The sequence below is a fragment of the Somniosus microcephalus genome, chromosome 1, assembly GCF_052327205.1.
Source record: "Somniosus microcephalus isolate GS21.2 chromosome 1, FLI_Smic_1.0, whole genome shotgun sequence".
Taxonomy (NCBI): Eukaryota; Metazoa; Chordata; class Chondrichthyes; order Squaliformes; family Somniosidae; genus Somniosus; species Somniosus microcephalus.
Genome location: NC_140987.1, coordinates 9347503 through 9367021, shown reverse-complemented (window position 1 = coordinate 9367021; position 19519 = coordinate 9347503). Strand labels below are relative to the sequence as shown.

Genomic DNA, 19519 nt, shown 5'->3' with positions numbered 1-19519 from the left:
GAGGAGGATAGTGAGGAGAGGGAGAGGATAGTGAGGAGAGGGAGAGGATAGTGAGGAGAGGGAGGGATAGTGAGGAGAGGGAGGGGATAGTGAGGAGAGGGAGGGGATAGTGAGGAGAGGGAGGGGATAGTGAGGAGAGGGAGGAGATAGTGAGGAGAGGAGGAGATAGTGAGGAGAGGGAGAGGATAGTGAGGAGAGGGAGGGGATAGTGAGGAGAGGAGGAGATAGTGAGGAGAGGGAGAGGATAGTGAGGAGAGGGAGGAGACAGTGAGAAGAGGGAGGGATAGTGAGGAGAGGGAGGGGATAGTGAGGAGAGGGGATAGTGAGGAGAGGGAGGGGATAGTGAGGAGAGGGAGGGGTTAGTGAGGAGAGGGAGAGCATAGTGAGGAGAGGGAGGGATAGTGAGGAGAGGGGATAGTGAGGAGAGGGAGGGGGATAGTGAGGAGAGGAGGGGATAGTGAGGAGAGGGAGGAGATAGTGAGGAGAGGGAGGCGATAGTGAGGAGAGGAGGGGATAGTGAGGAGAGGGAGGGGATAGTGAGGAGAGGGGATAGTGAGGAGAGGGAGGGATAGTGAGGAGAGGGGATAGTGAGGTGAGGGAGGGGATAGTGAGGAGAGGGAGGGGATAGTGAGGAGAGGGAGGAGATAGTGAGGAGAGGGAGGGGATAGTGAGGAGAGGGAGGAGATAGTGAGGAGAGGGAGGGGATGGTGAGGAGAGGGAGGGGATAGTGAGGAGAGGGAGGAGATAGTGAGGAGAGGGAGGGGATAGTGAGGAGAGGGAGGGGATAGTGAGGAGAGGGAGGGGATAGTGAGGAGAGGGAGGGGATAGTGAGGAGAGGGAGGGGATAGTGAGGAGAGGGAGGGGATAGTGAGGAGAGGGAGGGGATAGTGAGGAGAGGGAGGAGATAGTGAGGAGAGGGAGGGGATAGTGAGGAGAGGGAGGGGATAGTGAGGAGAGGGAGGAGATAGTGAGGAGAGGGAGGCGATAGTGAGGAGAGGGAGGGGATAGTGAGGAGAGGGAGGGGATAGTGAGGAGAGGGAGGGGATAGTGAGGAGAGGGAGGGGATAGTGAGAGGGAGGGGATAGTGAGGAGAGGGGATAGTGAGGAGAGGGAGAGGATAGTGAGGAGAGGGAGAGGATAGTGAGGAGAGGGAGGGGATAGTGAGGAGAGGGAGGGGATAGTGAGGAGAGGGAGGGGATAGTGAGGAGAGGGAGGATACTGAGGAGAGGGAGGGGATAGTGAGGAGAGGGAGGAGATAGTGAGGAGAGGGAGGAGATAGTGAGGAGAGGGAGAGGATAGTGAGGAGAGGGAGGGGATAGTGAGGAGAGGAGGAGATAGTGAGGAGAGGGAGAGGATAGTGAGAGGAGGGAGGAGACAGTGAGAAGAGGGAGGGATAGTGAGGAGAGGGAGGGGATAGTGAGGAGAGGGAGGATAGTGAGGAGAGGGAGGGGATAGTGAGGAGAGGGATAGTGAGGAGAGGGAGGGGATAGTGAGGAGAGGGAGGGGTTAGTGAGGAGAGGGAGGGCATAGTGAGGAGAGGGAGGGGATAGTGAGGAGAGGGATAGTGAGGAGAGGGAGGGATAGTGAGGAGAGGGAGGGGATAGTGAGGAGAGGAGGAGATAGTGAGGAGAGGGGAACAGAAAGGCGATAGTGAGGAGAGGGAGGGGATAGTGAGGAGAGGGAGGGGATAATGAGGAGAGGGGATAGTGAGGAGAGGGAGGGATAGTGAGGAGAGGGGATAGTGAGGAGAGGGAGGGGATAGTGAGGAGAGGGAGGGGATAGTGAGGAGAGGGAGGAGATAGTGAGGAGAGGGAGGGGATAGTGAGGAGAGGGAGGAGATAGTGAGGAGAGGGAGGGGATGGTGAGGAGAGGGAGGGATAGTGAGGAGAGGAGGGGATAGTGAGGAGAGGAGGGGATAGTGAGGAGAGGGAGGGATAGTGAGGAGAGGGAGGAGATAGTGAGGAGAGGGAGGGGATAGTGAGGAGAGGGAGGAGATAGTGAGGAGAGGGAGGCGATAGTGAGGAGAGGGAGGGGATAGTGAGAGAGGGAGGGGATAGTGAGGAGAGGGAGGGGATAGTGAGGAGAGGGAGGAGATAGTGAGGAGAGGGAGGATAGTGAGGAGAGGGAGGGGATAGTGAGGAGAGGGAGGGGATAGTGAGGAGAGGGAGGGGATAGTGAGGAGAGGGAGGGATAGTGAGGAGAGGAGAGGATAGTGAGGAGAGGGAGGAGATAGTGAGGAGAGGAGGCGATAGTAAGGAGAGGGAGGGGATAGTGAGGAGAGGGAGGGGATAGTGAGGAGAGGGAGGGATATTGAGGAGAGGGGATAGTGAGGAGAGGGGATAGTGAGGAGAGGGAGGGGATAGTGAGGAGAGGGGATAGTGAGGAGAGGGAGGGGATAGTGAGGAGAGGAGGGATAGTGAGGGAGGGATAGTGTGGAGAGGGAGGGGATAAGTGAGGAGAGGGGATAGTGAGGAGAGGGAGGGATAGTGAGGAGAGGGAGGAAACATAGAAACATAGAAGATAGGAGCAGGAGTAGGCCATTCGGCCCCTTGAGCCTGCTCCGCCATTCAATGAGATCATGGCTGATCATCCAAACTCAGTACCCGGTCCCTGCCTTCTCCCCATATCCCTTGATCCTTTTAGCCTTAAGAAATATATCCAACTCCTTCTTGAATATCATTTAATGAATTGACCTCTACTGCCTTCTGTGGTAGAGAATTCCGCAGGTTCACCACTCTCTGGGTGAAGAAATTCCACCTCATCTCTGTCCTAAATGGCTTACCCCTTATCCTTAGACTGGGACCCCTGGTTCTGGACTCCCCGACCATCGGGAACATCTAGTCTGTCTAGTCCTGTTAGAATTTTATAAGTTTCAATGAGATCCCCTCTCATTCTTCGAAACTCCAGCGAGTATAAGCCCAATCGACCCAATCTCTCCTCACACGTCATTCCTGCCATCCCAGGTATCAGCCTGGTGAATCTTCGCTGCACTCCCTCAGATAAGGCGACCAAAACTGCACACAATTCTCAAGATGTGGTCTCACCAAGGCCCTGTACAACTGCAGCAAGACATCCTTGTTCCTGTACACAAACCCTCTCGCTACGAAGGCCAACATACCATTTGCCTTCTTAACCGCCTGCGGCACCTGCATGCTTACCTTCAGCGACTGGTGCACAAGGACACCCAGGTCTCGTTGCACTTCCCCTTCTCCCAATCTATTCTCTTATGCAGTCCCTCGGAACCGAGGATGACTTGCTTCCACATAAAAAATGAGTTCGCAGGTGACTGATGAGTCCAATGTGGGACCTACAGTCTCTGTCACAGGTGGGGCAGACGGTGGTTGAAGGGGCAGGTGGGTGAGGTGCTTGGGTTGACGTGCGATCCTTGCACTGCCTGTGCTTGGCTTCCGCTTGCTCCCGGCGAAGAGACTTGAGGTGCTCGGCGCCTTCCCGGATGCTTCTCCTCCACTTTGTGCGGTCTTGGGCCAGGGATTCCCAGGTGTCGGTGGGGACGTTACACTTTTCAAGGAGGCTTTGAGGGTGTCCTAGAAGCGTTTCCTCTGCCCACCTGGGGCTCTCTTGCCGTGCCGGAGCTCCGAATAGAGCGCTTGTTTTGGGAGTCTCGTATCGGGCATGCGGAAAATGTGACCCGTCCATCGGAGCTGATTGAGCGTGGTCAAAGCTTCAATGCTGGGGATGTTGGCCTGAGCGAGAACACTGACGTTGGTGCGCCTATCCTGCCAATGGATTTGCAGGATCTTGCGGAGGCAGCGTTGGTGGTACCTCTCCAGTGCTTTGAGGTGCCTGCTGTACATGGTCCAGGTCTCTGAGGCATACAGCAGGGCGGGTATCACTGCTGCCCTGTAGACCATGAGCTTAGTGCCAGGTTTGAGGTCCTGGTCTTCAAACACTCTCTTCCTCAGGCGACCGAAGGCTGCACTGGCACACTGAAGGCAGTGTTGGACTTCGTCGTCGACGTCTGCCCTTGTTGACAGTAGGCTCCCGAGGTATGGAAAGTGGTCCACATTGTCCAAGGCCTTGTCGTGGATTTTGATAATCGGGGGGCAGCACTGTGTGGCGGGGGCAGGTTGGTAGAGGACCTTTGTCTTACGGATGTTTAGTGTAAGGCCCATGCTCTCGTATGCTTTGGTGAAGGTGTTTACGATGGTTTGGAGTTCGACCTCCGAGTCAGCGCAGACGCAAGCATCGTCTGCATACTGTAATTCGATGACAGAGGATGGGACGACCTTGGATCTGGACTGGAGGCGACGGAGGTTGAACAGTTTCCCATTTGTTCTGTAAATTAGCTCCACTCCAGTGGGGAGCTTACTAAGGGTGAGATGGAGCATTGCAGCAAGGAAGATTGAGAAGAGCGTTGGTGCGATGACACAGCCTTGCTTGACCCCGGTTCGTACGTGAATTGGGTCTGTGGTGGAACCGTTGGTCAGGATCACAGCTTGCATGTTGTCGTGAAGCAGGCGGAGGATAGTGACAAACTTTTGAGATTCAGATAATAATCTGCCTTCCTGTTTTTGACATGAAAGTGGATAACCTCGCATTTATCCACGTTATATTGCATCTGCCATGCTTCTGCCCAATCACCCAACCTGTCCAAATCATACTGGAGTTTCTCTGCACCCTCCTCACAGCACACACGCCCACCCAGCTTTGTGTTGTCTGCAAACTTGGAGATATTACATCTAGTTCCCTCGTCTAGATCATTAATATATATTGTGAATAGCTGGGGTCCTAGGACCGATCCCTGCGGAACCCCACTCGTCACTACCTGCCACTCAGAAAAAGACCCGTTTATTCCAACTCTTTGCTTTCTGTCTGCCAACCAGTTCTCTATCCAAGTCAATACTTTGCCCCCAATCCCATGTGCTTAACTTTAAACGCTACTCTCTAATGCGGGACTTTATCGAAAGCCTTTTGAAAGTCCAAATACACCACATACACTGGTTCTCACTTATCTATTTTACCAGTTACATCCTCAAAAAATTCCAGTAGATTAGTTAAGCATGATTTACCTTTTGTAAATCCATGTTGACTTTGTCCGATCCTGTCACTGTTTTCCAAGTGCTCTGCTATTACATTTTTTATAATGGACTCTAGCATTTTCCCAACTACCGATGTCAGGCTTACCGGTCTGTAATTCCCCATTTTCTCTCTACCACCTTTTTTGAATAGTGGGGTAACATTAGCTACCCTCCTATCCATGGGAACTGTTCCAGAGTCTATCGAATTTTGGAAGATGACCAGCAATGCATCTACTATTTCTAGGGCCACTTCCTTATGTACCCTAGGATGTAGATTATCAGGCCCTGGGGATTTATCGGATTTCAAACCCGTCAATTTCCCTAACACCATTTCCCTACAAATACTGATTTCTTTCAGTTCCTCCCTTTCATCAGACCCTATGTTCCCCAGCATCTCTGGGAGGTTATTTGTGTCCTCCTTTGTGAAGACAGAACCAAAATATGTATTTAATTGGTCTGCCATTTCTTTGTTTCCCATTATAAATTCCCCTGATTCTGACTGCAAGGGACCTACGCTTGACTTCACCAATTTTTCTCTCTTCACATATCTATAAAAGCTTTTACAGTCAGTTTTTATGTTCCCTGCAAGCTTACTCTCATACACTATTTCCCCCTCTTAATTAATCCCTTTGTCCTCCTTTGCTGAATCCTAAACTGCTCCCAATCCTCAGGTTTACTGCTTTTTCCGGCCAATTTATATGTCCTCTCCTTGGATCTTATGCTATCCCTAATTTCCCTTGTTAGCCACGGTTGAGTCACCTGTTTTGTTTTATTTTTATGCCAAACTGGGATGAACAAATTCTGTAGTTCATCCATGCGATCTTTGAATGTTTGCCATTGCCTATCCACCATCAACCCTTTGAGTGACATTCCCCAATCAATCCTACCCAAATCGCGCCTCATACCATCGTAGTTTCCTTTATTTAAATTCAGAACCCTTGTCTCTGAGTCAACTACTTCACTCTCCATCTTAATGAAGAATTCGATCATATTATGATCGCTTCGACCCAAGTTGCCTCGTACAACAAGATTGCTAATTAATCCTTTTTCATTACATAATACCCAGTCTAAGATGACCTGATCTCTAGTTGGTTCCTCGACATATTGGTCCAGGAAACCATCCCATATACACTCCAGGAATTCCTTCTCCACAGTATTGTTACTAATTTGGTTAGCCCAATCTACATGTAGATTAAAGTCACCCATGATAACTGCTGCGCCCTTATTGCACGCTTCTCTAATTTCCCTTTTAATGCCATCCCCAACCTTCGCATTACTGTTTGGAGGTCTATATACCACTCCCACTAACGTTTTCTGTCCCTTGGTATTTCTCAGTTCTACCCATACAGATTCCACATCATCAGAGCTAATATCCTTCCTTACAATTGTGTTAATCCCCTCTTTAAACAGCAATGCTACCCCACCTCCCTTTCCTTTTTGCCTATCTTTCCTGAATATTGAATACCCCTGGATGTTGAGTTCCCAGCCTTGGCCACCCTGGAGCCATGTTTCCGTAATCCCAATCAAATCATATTTGTTTACCTCTATTTGTGCAGCTAATTCATCCACCTTATTACGAATGCTCCTCGCATTAATACACAAAGCCTTCAGGCATGTTTTTTTAATGCTCTTAGACCTTTTAGAATTATTATTTACTGTGGGCATGTTTGATTTAAACCCTTGATTTCTCTGACTGCCACTTTTGTTTTTCTCCTTCTTGTCTTTTGCTTTTATCCTTGTTTCCCTTTCCTCTGTCCCCCTGCTCAGGTTCCCAACCCCCTGCCATCTTAGTTTAAACCCTCCCCCAGAGTACTAGCAAACAGGAGATAGTGAGGAGAGGGAGGGGATAGTGAGGAGATGGAGAGGATAGTGAGGGGATAGTTGAAGGGGATTCTGCCCTTCCTGTACACACTCCTCATGCTGTAGAATGGTGGGATTTCTCTCCCCGCCTTCATCTCCCTCAGTTGCTGAAGCCAGAAAGCCCCTCCTGATTGCGATATTCCACAGTACGCAGCAAGATTCAGTGATAATGGCCAGCACATTAATCATTGCCCCTGAAATGAGACTAGAGCTTGCCTGGCATCTGCTCTACGACACTTCCTGGCGTGTCATTGGCCTCCTTCTAGCCATTGTTTTTCTCTGACTGTGGTCATTGGCCACTCAATCCACTGGAAACATGGCTCCAACTCGGGAAGGCTGTTATGGTAGATTGCCGCATGCTGAACATGCCATGGCAGCGTCCTGGGTATCCGGCAGTGATGTGCAGGGTATGGTGATTGGCATCACACACCAGCTGCATGTAATGGAATGAAAACCTTTCCTGGTTATAATATTGTGCTGGTTATAATATGGAGTGTTGAGTGCCACATGTCGTCCATCAGTTGTGGGAGGAGCTTCCAGTCTATAGAATTGGACAGCTCGCTCTGGCTTTGCCTCTATGGGTCAACTGGGAAGGTATTGATTTATGCTGCCCTCTAGATATTGGATAAGTGACCTTCTTGGTGCAGCAGTGAGCATCTGCCTGACCAACATGGTCACCAGATGCTGCCTGGAAGGATCCAGTTGCAAAGAAATTCAAGTCAGACCGTGTAGTTCTGTAAAGCATTGTGAGTGGGTATGAGTGGCTAATGCTGCTTCAATCTGAACCTCCAATCTAGTCTCTTCCACCTCCTCATCCTTTTGTTATTTTATTCATTCTTGGCATATGAGCATCGCCGGCATTTATTGGCCATCCCTAATTTCCATAACTGAGTGTCTTGCTGGGCCATTTCAGAGGCTGGTTGAGATTCAACCACGTTGGTGTGGGGACTGGAGTTACACAGAGGCCCAGACCAGGTAAGGACAGCAGGCTTCCTTCCCTAAAGGACATTAGTGAACCAGTTTGGATTTTTACAACAACCTGACAGCTTCATGGTTACTGATGCTGGTTTTTCATTTTAATTTACAGATGGTCTTGTTAAACTGAATTAACATTTTTTAAATGGCCACGGTAAGACTTGAACTCACGTTCATAACGCTTTAGGATTCTTAGCCCGGTAACGTAACCACTACACTACCGCACCCCTTACTGAAAGAGAGAGATTCCCATTGGTAAATCCATGTCCCCAAAGCAAGACTGAGCAGAGCAGAGTGAAACTAGGAGAAATCCTGACTCAACCTTCGAAGTGCAAGAGATGCGATGCGGGCAAAGTAAGACCAACCGTCAGTAGACAAAATGTCCCCCTTAAAGTGGTCTCGCCTCAGGGACACCATCCGCCATCCGCCATCTCCTGCTGCCACTGATATACAGGAAACTCTCGTTTAAACGGCACCTAAATATCCGGAATTCTCTATTAACCGGCAAAATTCTCACTCCGAAAACAACACCTCAATAACCGGCAATGTTGCCGAGTCCGAGTCCGAGCCTCCCGCAGTGGCTGAGTTAGTCAGTGGGGGCAGTTCTCCAAACTGCCACTACTCGGCTTCTTGGCGCTGTCAGAAGTCCGAACACCTCAATAACGGGAGTCTGACTCTCCCGCGCTGTATACAGTCGTTTACTATATAAATTTTGTTTTACTGTTAAGTAATTAAAGAGTTATGGATTACCTTCAACTGGCAGTACTGTACTTAATCAAGCATCTTCCACCATCCATTTAACACAACAATGGCCCAGTAATTCCGGGCACAACGCATGAGTACGGACGGGGCACTCACACGTGTGCCCGGAGGAATTGCCGGTTTTCAGCATGCACAGCGCATACGCTGAAAACCGGCATTTCCTGTCCTCTGACCCAAGGGGTTAAGAGGCTGAACGCGTGCGCGGTATCGGGCAGCGCGTGCGACTTGCATTTCCTCTATTTTTAGAGAGTTGCGCGTGTGTAAAGGCCTCCGGTATTTACGCATTGAAAAACCACACGTTAGTACTTAGTTTTACAGGTAAGTGGTCTATTATACAATTGAGAATTTTTTTTTCCACAGGTTTGTTATTTTTAAAGAATTTACAGTAAGGTAAGTTTAGTTTTAGCCCCGATTTTTTATAAAAATTTTTTTTTCAAATTTTAAAATGATTGTTTAAAATAGTTTTTCAGAGTTCTTTATGGTTCATTTAAGTAGTGCAATGTTTTTTTAAATTTTCTTTCAGGTTTAAGTAGTGTTTTGGGGCCAGGAGTTTTCATGAGTTTGACAGCTCTCACTGTCAAACTCATGAATGAACTTTTGCAACCTCCCATTGGTTGCCCTGTGCTCACGTGACCCCAGCCGGCTCATCGCACTAAGTACGCCGCTGGGTCACGCACGCACAGCGCGGCAGGACCTCAAGCGGACCAGTGAGAGGAAATGCAATGCGGGCCAGAATTAAAATGTCAGCGCGCCGGGTAAGTGAACATTGGGGGCTTGCACGCGCGGCAAGCTCCCGATCCTAATTTCAGGGCCATTCTGTAGGCGAATACCCAATTACTGTACACTGCACATTTCTTGATTTTTAAAATTTTTGTTTGTTAAAAATAGCCTCGGTAGATAACCCCCTCCGTCATCCGGAATTTTTAATCAACCGGCAACATCCCGGTCCCGTCGGTGCCGGATACCCAAGAGTTTCGTGTAGTGAGGTCGTTATATGGGGCAGAGGTTGGGGGAAATTGGTCAGGGGGGTTATCCAGACCTGGTTGACCTTGTCTCCCTGGGGTGGGTCAGGCTCGTGGACAGCTTTAAAGGCATCTGGTGCTTTTCCTGGGAGCTTAGTTCAGGTGCTCCCAGAACCCATCCCCTGCCCCAAACAGGGTGGTAACTTGAAGGGAAAATCAGGCCTCGCTGTCCAGGCTTGCACCAGGAGGAACTGGCCCACCGCCAGATGCAATGTCTTCAGGAAGGAAGGGGAGAGAATGGGGACCCTAGTTATCTGCCGGTGACGCCCCACGTGTGGCTGTGTTAGACAGGAAATGGGGCGGAGCTCCGTCACGTCACATGACACACATTTCCTGGGGGCGGGGCAGGGTTGGCAGCCTCCATGGGGAGGAAGTGATGTTACAGCGCCGCGAATGCCATTTCCCATGGGCGCCAGCCCGATGGAAGTGCGATCCTGGGAGTTACTGGGCTCGCCCTACAGGATCTACCAAGGGGCAGCTCGCATCCTGACCTCATTTACAGCCTTGCCGACAGTGGGAACCCTGTGGCTGTGATATATTTAGGTCTGGGAAAGGCCTTTGATACTGTGTCACACCAGCAGTTAGGCCCCAAGGGCGCTGGGTCACGGTGACGGAGGGGCCCTCGTGAGGGGTCAGGGGTCACAGAGGTCACCATGTCTGGGGTCACGGCCGGCCACACTTTGGATAGGTTTGGCTGTCGGGCTGATGAGGGCAATGAACAACAAATGCGAGTTAACAAAGGTAACGGGACTCGGGAAGGAAATATAAACAAGATTTCTCCAGAGTACAGGACGAAACAAAGAGAGGAATCGGGGGCATTGGTGGAGATCTCGTTGAAAGCAAACCAGAGGATGGAGCACAGATCCCAGGAGATGATCAATGCATGTGTACAAGGTACGGGTGTGCTGTCTACAGTCCTGGGCACATTATAATATTTTTTTATTCATTCCCGGGATGTGGGCGTCGCTGGCAAGGCCGGCATTTATTGCCCATCCCTAGTTGCCCTTGAGAAGGTGGTGGTGAGCCGCCTTCTTGAACCGCTGCAGTCCGTGTGGTGAAGGTGCTCCCACAGTGCTGTTAGGGAGGGAGTTCCAGGATTTTGACCCAGCGACGATGAAGGATCGGCCGATATATTTCCAAGTCAGGATGGTGTGTGACTTGGAGGGGAGCTTGGAGGTGGTGGTGTTCCCATGCGCCTGCTGCCCTTGTCCTTCTAGGTGGAAGAGGTCGCGGGTTTGGGAGGTGCTGCCGAAGAATTTTAATACAACAATATAATCCAGCCATTTAATGAACTGATACCAGTTTCAACGATCTGAGCCCGGAGGAGCGGTCGAGGGGCGTGGGATAGTTTACGCAGCAGCAGAGAAGGCTCAGGTTTTAAGAGAATAAATTGAACCCTGATTTTCTGTCTGCGATCGGCACACACTCTGGAACCAGTTAAGATTTCTTACTTTACACAGAGGGAGGTGAATTATTTCCAGGTGAATCTGGAACCAGGCAGATGGACTGTGGGGTGTGACATAAGAAAACTACTAGGCACTTGGTCTAAGCGTTAAACAAAGCTTTAATCAACTGTTTTACAACATGCAGGTCTAGTTGTGTCCTTCACTAGTTCCTGTTAAGAATGTCCTGCGCAAGCTGGGCCCGTGCCCGAGTATTTATACTCTCCCTGGACAGCGCCACCCGTAGGCCGCTCAGTATTATTTCATAAGTCTTTCTTTCATGAATGACTGATTCATGTCAGGGTGTTTTGCGACGGTGAAGCTTCCTCAGTTGCTATTGGCGATTACAAGCTAACGTTACATATCCAGACCGATCCTGAGGCGATGCCCCTCCTGGCCACAACAAATAGCTCAGTAACCATCGTGTTGCTTTCGAATCTTAGCCTATATTTAGTTTTAAAGTAAAAATTGTACTTTACACAGACATTAAAGAGCTGAGTACAAATATGCAATACCATAAAGATGTGAAGAAGACATATTTTGTTATAACTTTGCAGTGTCTCGCGTTCTGAGACGTGGCTGACACACAGCTGAATTCCTCAATATGGCCACAGAGGGGTCTAAGGAGTTGCCTGAGGTTCCGCACACATCTGAAAATTAATCTTTCTGCATTTCATCGCTCCCAGCTGGCAAAGGCTGACATTCCTCTCCCTGGAGCCCAGCACGATGCAATAATCCTCAGCATCGCCCCGGGGGCATTGGTTGGGCAGCAAGCAAATGCACTTTGACCCTGGGAGAAAGAGAGAGAGGAGGCAAAGAAGAATGGACGGTCAGTGTTATAAAGAGACGGGAGGCAGAGCTGCAAAGAATCATCGAATGGTTACAGCACAGAAGGAGGCCATTCGGCCCGTCGAGCCCGTGCCGGCTCTCTGTGAGAGCACTTCAGCTGGTCCCACTCCACATCTCACTATAGCTGATATCGAAGGGTCAAAGGGGCAGCAGCACGCACACTGTCCTCAGGATTGAGCTGTCGGCCATGGCTCGGTCACTCTTGCCCCTGAGTCAGAAGGTCGAGGGTTCAAGTCCAACTCCAGAGACTTGAGCACAAAATCGAGGCTGACACGCCCAGTGCGGTACTGAGGGAGCACCGCACTGTCGGAGGGGCAGTACTGAGGGAGCGCCGCACTGTAGGAGGGGCAGTACTGAGGGAGTGCTGCACTGTCAGAGGGGCAGTACTGAGGGTGCGCTGCACTGTCGGAGGGGCAGTACTGAGGGAGCGCTGCACTGTCGGAGGGTCAGTACTGAGGGAGCGCTGCACTGTCGGAGGGGCAGTACTGAGGGAGCGCCGCACTGTCGGAGGGGCAGTACTGAGGGAGCCCCGTACTGTCAGAGGGGCAGTACTGAGGGAGTGCTGCACTGTCAGAGGGGCAGTACTGAGGGAGCGCCGCACTGTCGGAGGGGCAGTACTGAGGGAGCCCCGCACTGTAGGAGCGGCAGTACTGAGGGAGCGCCGCACTGTAGGAGGGGCAGTACTGAGGGAGCCCCGCACTGTCGGAGGGGCAGTACTGAGGGAGCCCCGCACTGTCGGAGGGGCAGTACTGAGGGAGAGCTGCACTGTCGGAGGGGCAGTACTGAGGGAGCGCCGCACTGTCGGAGGGGCAGCACTGAGGAAGAGCTGCACTGTCAGAGGGGCAGTACTGAGGGAGCGCCGCACTGTCGGAGGGGCAGTACTGAGGGAGCCCCGCACTGTAGGAGGGGCAGTACTGAGGGAGCGCCGCACTGTAGGAGGGGCAGTACTGAGGGAGCGCTGCACTGTCAGAGAGGCAGTACTGAGGGAGTGCTGCACTGTCAGAGGGGCAGTACTGAGGGAGTGCTGCACTGTCAGAGGGGCAGTACTGAGGGAGCGCCGCACTGTCGGAGGGGCAGTACTGAGGGAGCGCTGCACTGTCGGAGGGGCAGTACTGAGGGAGCGCAGCACTGTCGCATTACTGAGGGAGCGCTGCATTGTCGGAAGGGCAGTACTGAGGGAACGCTGCTCTGTCGGAGGGACAGTACTGAGGGAGCGCCGCACTGTCGGAGGGGCAGTAATGAGGGAGCGCTGCACTGTCGGAGGGGCAGTACTGAGGGAGCGCTGCACTGTCGGAGGGGCAGTACTGAGGGAGCGCTGCACTGTCGGAGGGGCAGTACTGAGGGAGCGCTGCACTGTCGGAGGGGCAGTACTGAGGGAGCGCTGCACTGTCGGAGGGGCAGTACTGAGGGAGCGCCGCACTGTCGGAGGGGCAGTACTGACGGAGAGCTGCACTGTCGGAGGGGCAGTACTGAAGGAGCGCTGCACTGTCGGAGGGGAGGTACTGAGGGAGTGCCGCACTATCGGAGGGGCAATACTGAAGGAGTGCCGCACTGTCAGAGGGGCAGTACTGAGGGAGCGCCGCACTATCGGAGGGGCAATACTGAGGGAGCACTGCACGGTCGGAGGGGCAATACTGAGGGAGTGCCGCATTGTCGGCTGTGTAGTACTGAGGGAGCACTGCACTGTCGGAGGGACAGTATGGAGAGAGTGCTGCATTGTCAGAGGGGCAGTTCTGAGGGAGCGCTGCACTGTTGGAGGGGCAGTACTGAGGTAGTGCTACACTGTCAGAGGGGCATTACTGAGGGAGCGCCGCACTGTCGGAGGGGCAGTACTGAGGGAGTGCTGCACTGTCAGAGGGGCAGTACTGAGGGAGCGCCGCACTGTCGGAGGGGCAGTACTGAGGGAGAGCTGCACTGTCGGAGGGGCAGTACTGAGGGAGCGCTGCACTGTCGGAGGGGAGGTACTGATGGAGTGCCGCACTATCGGAGGGGCAATACTGAAGGAGTGCCGCACTGTCAGAGGGGCAGTACTGAGGGAGCGCCGCACTATCGGAGGGGCAATACAGAGGGGGCACTGCACTGTCGGAGGGGCAATACTGAGGGAGTGCCGCATTGTCGGCTGTGTAGTACTGAGGGAGCACTGCACTGTCGGAGGGACAGTATGGAGAGAGTGCTGCATTGTCAGAGGGGCAGTTCTGAGGGAGCGCTGCACTGTTGGAGGGGCAGTACTGAGGGAGCGCTGCACTGTTGGAGGGGCAGTACTGAAGGAGCGCTGCACTGTCGGAGGGGCAGTACTGAGGGAGCGCTGCACTGTCGGAGGGGCAGTACTGAGGGAGTGCTGCACTGTCGGAGGGGCAGTACTGAGGGAGCGCCGCACTGTCGGAGGGGCAGTACTGAGGGAGTGCTGCACTGTTGGAGGGGCAGTACTGAGGGAGTGCTGCACTGTCAGAGGGGCAGTACTGAGGGAGCGCCGCACTGTCGGAGGGGCAGTACTGAGGGAGAGCTGCACTGTCGGAGGGGCAGTATTGAAGGAGCGCTGCACTGTCGGAGGGGAGGTACTGAGGGAGTGCCGCATTGTCGGCTGTGTAGTACTGAGGGAGCACTGCACTGTCGGAGGGAAAGTATGGAGAGTGTGCTGCATTGTCAGAGGGGCAGTTCTGAGGGAGCGCTGCACTGTCGGAGGGGAGGTACTGAGGGAGTGCCGCACTATCGGAGGGGCAATACTGAAGGAGTGCCGCACTGTCAGAGGGGCAGTGCTGAGGGAGCGCCGCACTATCGGAGCGGCAATACTGAGGGGGCACTGCACTGTCGGAGGGGCAATACTGAGGGAGTGCCGCATTGTCGGCTGTGTAGTACTGAGGGAGCACTGCACTGTCGGAGGGACAGTATGGAGAGAGTGCTGCATTGTCAGAGGGGCAGTTCTGAGAGAGCGCTGCACTGTTGGAGGGGCAGTACTGAGGGAGCGCTGCACTGTTGGAGGGGCAGTACTGAGGGAGTGCTGCAGTGTCGGAGGGGCAGTACTGAGGGAGCGCTGCACTGTCGGAGGGGCAGTACTGAGGGAGTGCTGCAGTGTCGGAGGGGCAGTACTGAGGGAGCGCCGCACTGTCGGAGGGGCAGTACTGAGGGAGTGCTGCACTGTTGGAGGGGCAGTACTGAGGGAGTGCTGCACTGTCAGAGGGGCAGTACTGAGGGAGCGCAGCACTGTCGGAGGGGCAGTACTGAGGGAGAGCTGCACTGTCGGAGGGGCAGTATTGAAGGAGCGCTGCACTGTCGGAGGGGAGGTACTGAGGGAGTGCCGCATTGTCGGCTGTGTAGTACTGAGGGAGCACTGCACATGTCGGAGGGACAGTATGGAGAGTGTGCTGCATTGTCAGAGGGGCAGTTCTGAGGGAGCGCTGCACTGTCGGAGGGGCAGTACTGAGGGAGTGCTACACTGTCAGAGGGGCATTACTGAGGGAGTGCCGCACTGTCGGAGGGGCAGTACTGAGGGAGTGCTGCACTGTCAGAGGGGCAGTACTGAGGGAGCGCCGCACTGTCGGAGGGGCAGTACTGAGGGAGAGCTGCACTGTCGGAGGGGCAGCACTGAGGGAGCGCTGCACTGTCGGAGGGGAGGTACTGAGGGAGTGCCGCACTATCGGAGGGGCAATACTGAAGGAGTGCCGCACTGTCAGAGGGGCAGTACTGAGGGAGCGCCGCACTATCGGAGGGGCAATACTGAGGGAGCACTGCACTGTCGGAGGGGCAATACTGATGGAGTGCCGCATTGTCGGCTGTGTAGTACTGAGGGAGCACTGCACTGTTGGAGGGACAGTATGGAGAGAGTGCTGCAATGTCAGAGGGGCAGTTCTGAGGGAGCGCTGCACTGTCGGAGGGGCAGTACTGAGGGAATGCTACACTGTCAGAGGGGCATTACTGAGGGAGCGCTGCACTGTCGGTGGGGGCAGTACTGAGGGAGCGCCACACTGTCGGAGGGGCTGTACTGAGGGAGCGCTGCACTGTAGGAGGGGCAGTACTGAGGGAGAGCTGCACTGTCAGACGGGCAGTACTGAGGGAGCGCTGCACTGTCGGAGGGGCAGTACTGAGGGAGTGCGCACTGTCGGAGGGACAGTACTGAGGGAGTGCTGCACTGTCGGAGGGGCAGTACTGAGGGAGCGCCGCACTGTCGGAGGGGCAGTACTGAGGGAGCGCCGCACTGTCGGAGGGAAAGTACTGAGGGAGCGCTGCACTGTCGGAGGGGCAGTACTGAGGGAGCGCAGCACTGTCGCATTACTGAGGGAGCGCTGCATTGTTGGAAGGGCAGTACTGAGGGAACGCTGCTCTGTCGGAGGGACAGTACTAAGGGAGCACTGCACTGTCGGAGGGGTAGTACTGAGGGAACGCTGCACTGTCACAGGGGCAGTACTGAGGGGGTGCCGCACTGTTGGATGAGACATTGGCCCAGAAATTCGGATCTCCACGGGTTAGTACGCACGGGGTACTCACCCGTAGGCCCAATGCAAATGCTGGTTTCCTGCATGCACTGCGCATGCGCGGGAAACCGGAACTTCCGTTCCTCTGAACGAAGAGGTTCAGAGGTCGAACGCGTGCGCAGGAGGAGCAGCACGTGCGCATCGAACTTCGGCCTTTTTTACAGGTTTTCCCGGGAACGTAAGCCTGCAGAATTTAGAAATTAAAAAGCAGGCGTAAGGCCTGCTTTTTTCAAGGTAAGTGGTGAATTAATTAAAATTTAAACATTTTTTCAACAGGTTTATTATTTTTAAATACTTTAAAGCAAGGTAAGTTTATTTTTAGCCCCGTTAGAAAATAAAATTATTTTTTTCAAAAATTTAAATTATTGTTTAAAATAGTTATTTCATGTAATTTATAGTTTATTTTAAAAATGTGATTCCACGTGATCCCAGGGGCCGCATCGAACTAACTGCGCCCCTGGGATACGCAAGCACTGCGCGCCGGCAGCTGGAGCAGGCCCAGGATCGGAATCCCGCGTGGGCCCACAGCTCAACGGCCGGCGCGCTAGGTAAGTGCAGGTCGGGGGCTTGCACCCGCGGGAAGCCCCCGACCCGAATTTCTGGGCCATTAAACCGAGGCCCCGTCTGCTCTCTCAGGTAGATGTAAAAGATCCCATGGCACTATTTCGAAGAAGAGCAGGGGAGTTCTCCCCGGTGTCCTGGGCAATATTTATCCCTCAATCACCATCACTAAAACAGATTATCTGGTCATTATCACATTGTTGTGTGTGGGAGCTTGCTGTGCACAAATTGGCTGCTGCGTTTCCCACATTACAACAGTGACTCCACTTCAAAAAGTACTTCATTGGCTGTAAAGCGCTATGGGACGTCCAGTGGTCGTGAAAGGCGCTATAGAAATGCAAGCCTTTCTTTCTTTATTAACGGGTGCCTGTTGGAAGAATGGGAGGGCCGGTCAGCCTCTGGCTGTTCAGACACTGTCACGGGAGGTACAGGATCGACAGGCACCAGTGCCCCACCAGTGAGAGCGGGAAATCTCCCAGCATGTTACAGGCAGTGACCAGGGCCTGCCTAGGTGGGGCTCAGGGGTTCAGGGGCTGTCAAACTGGCAGGTCTCCGAGAGGAGGGAGAGAGATCGCAGTCGGAAGTTGCTCTGGGAGAGACTCCCAGAGACCATCAGCACATTGTAGAGGCACGAGTGCAACTAACCGAGCCAAGCTGACACAAGGCTTACGAGGCATAATTGGGTTGTGGGGGTGGGGTGCAGAATCGATTGATCAAACCCCACATTCCAGAATTCCCACAGAGAGGGAGGGACGAGGGATTGAAAGGTCACCCCCAGGGGGACCACCCCCTGACCTCCAGCCCATCCAGACACAGCAGCAGTACCGCAGCCATCACCATTACCTGTGCACTTCTCCCAGTCATAACACGTGTCGGCAAATGCGCAGGGCTCCTTCCTGGAGCTTGGGATGGACAGGCGGGCTCGCTCTGCTGCCCACTGCAGGTCAGACTCCTCGCATTGCCCTTCCTTCACCAGCCTCAGGTCCTGCCCTTCACACCTGCTGGCTAAATAGGCACAGCTCGAGGTGCTGATCAGGGTCTGCACCGCGACGTCGTAAGCACAGACTTCTGGAGAGCGAGCCACACTACAAACAAAACAGAAGACAGTTAGGGTGTTAGTGAGGACGCACACACACAAATAAACACAGACACATTCACACACACACACACACAAATAAACACAGACACATTCACACACACACACACACAAATAAACACAGACACATTCACACACACACACACACAAATAAACACAGACACATTCACACACACACACACACAAATAAACAGACACATTCACACACACACACACACAAATAAACACAGACACATTCACACACACACACAAATAAACACAGACACATTCACACAGACACACACAGACACACACAGACACACACGTAAACACACAGACACACACATAAACACACACACACAGACACACATGTAAACACACAGACACACACACAGACACACACACTCAGACACACACATAAACACACAGACACACACATAAACACACACACACAGACACACATGTAAACACACAGACACACACACAGACACACACACACACATAAACACACAGACACACACATAAACACACAGACACAAACATAAACACACACACAGACACACACATAAACACACAGACACACACACACACAGACACACACAGACACATACGTAAACACACATAAACACACAGACACACACACAGACAAACACAGACACACACAGACACATACGTAAACACACATAAACACACAGACACACACACAGACACACACAGACACACACGTAAACACACAGACACACACACTCAGACACACACATAAACACACAGACACACACATAAACACACAGACACACACACAGACACACACACTCAGACACACACATAAACACACAGACACACACATAAACACACAGACACAACCATAAACACACTGACACACACACACAGACACACACATAAACACAGACACACACAGACACAAACATAAACACACACAGACACACCCATAAACACACAGACACACACACACAGACACACACATCAACACACAGACACGTAAACACAGACACAAAAACCGACACAGACACACAGGGTTGAATTTTGCCAGCGCTCAGAGGGCGGATTCGGAGGCGGGTCAGCTGTCAAAATGGAAAGGATTGACAGTGGGTAGGGAACCTGCTGTCAACCTGCCTCCACATGAGTCTCCCTGGTGTCCGGTCTGTCGGCGCTGAACTAACCCGACACCAAGCGGCGGGGGAGGCAATCCACATCATTAAATGGGTTAACATCCAATTAACTGTTATTTTAAGCCTACATTTCAATTTTACGTGCACCCCCACGGGTTACCCGCTGCTCGGGGAACACGTCAGCTCAACGTGTCGTGAGTGGATTCAGCATTGAATTATCTCATGACCTGACAGCTGCCAAAGTTGTATAAATGACCCCATGTTACAGCTGTTCAATTTCAAAGCTCAGAAACTGTTGCTTGCTGTATTTGGAAGACATATTGAGCTTTCTGCAG

At 52.6% G+C, this 19519-nt stretch overlaps 1 protein-coding gene across 1 annotated transcript in view; it reads right to left on the bottom strand.

The window, feature by feature from the left end:
- Positions 1–11204: 11204 nt before the first annotated feature.
- Positions 11205–19519, bottom strand: part of LOC147123916 (complement component C6-like) — a 114844-nt gene continuing 106529 nt past the window's right edge. The window contains 2 exon segments of the mRNA XM_085965268.1: positions 11205–11890; positions 17823–18064. Of these exon segments, the coding sequence (XP_085821394.1) occupies positions 11721–11890; positions 17823–18064 (412 nt within the window). The 3' untranslated portion in view covers positions 11205–11720.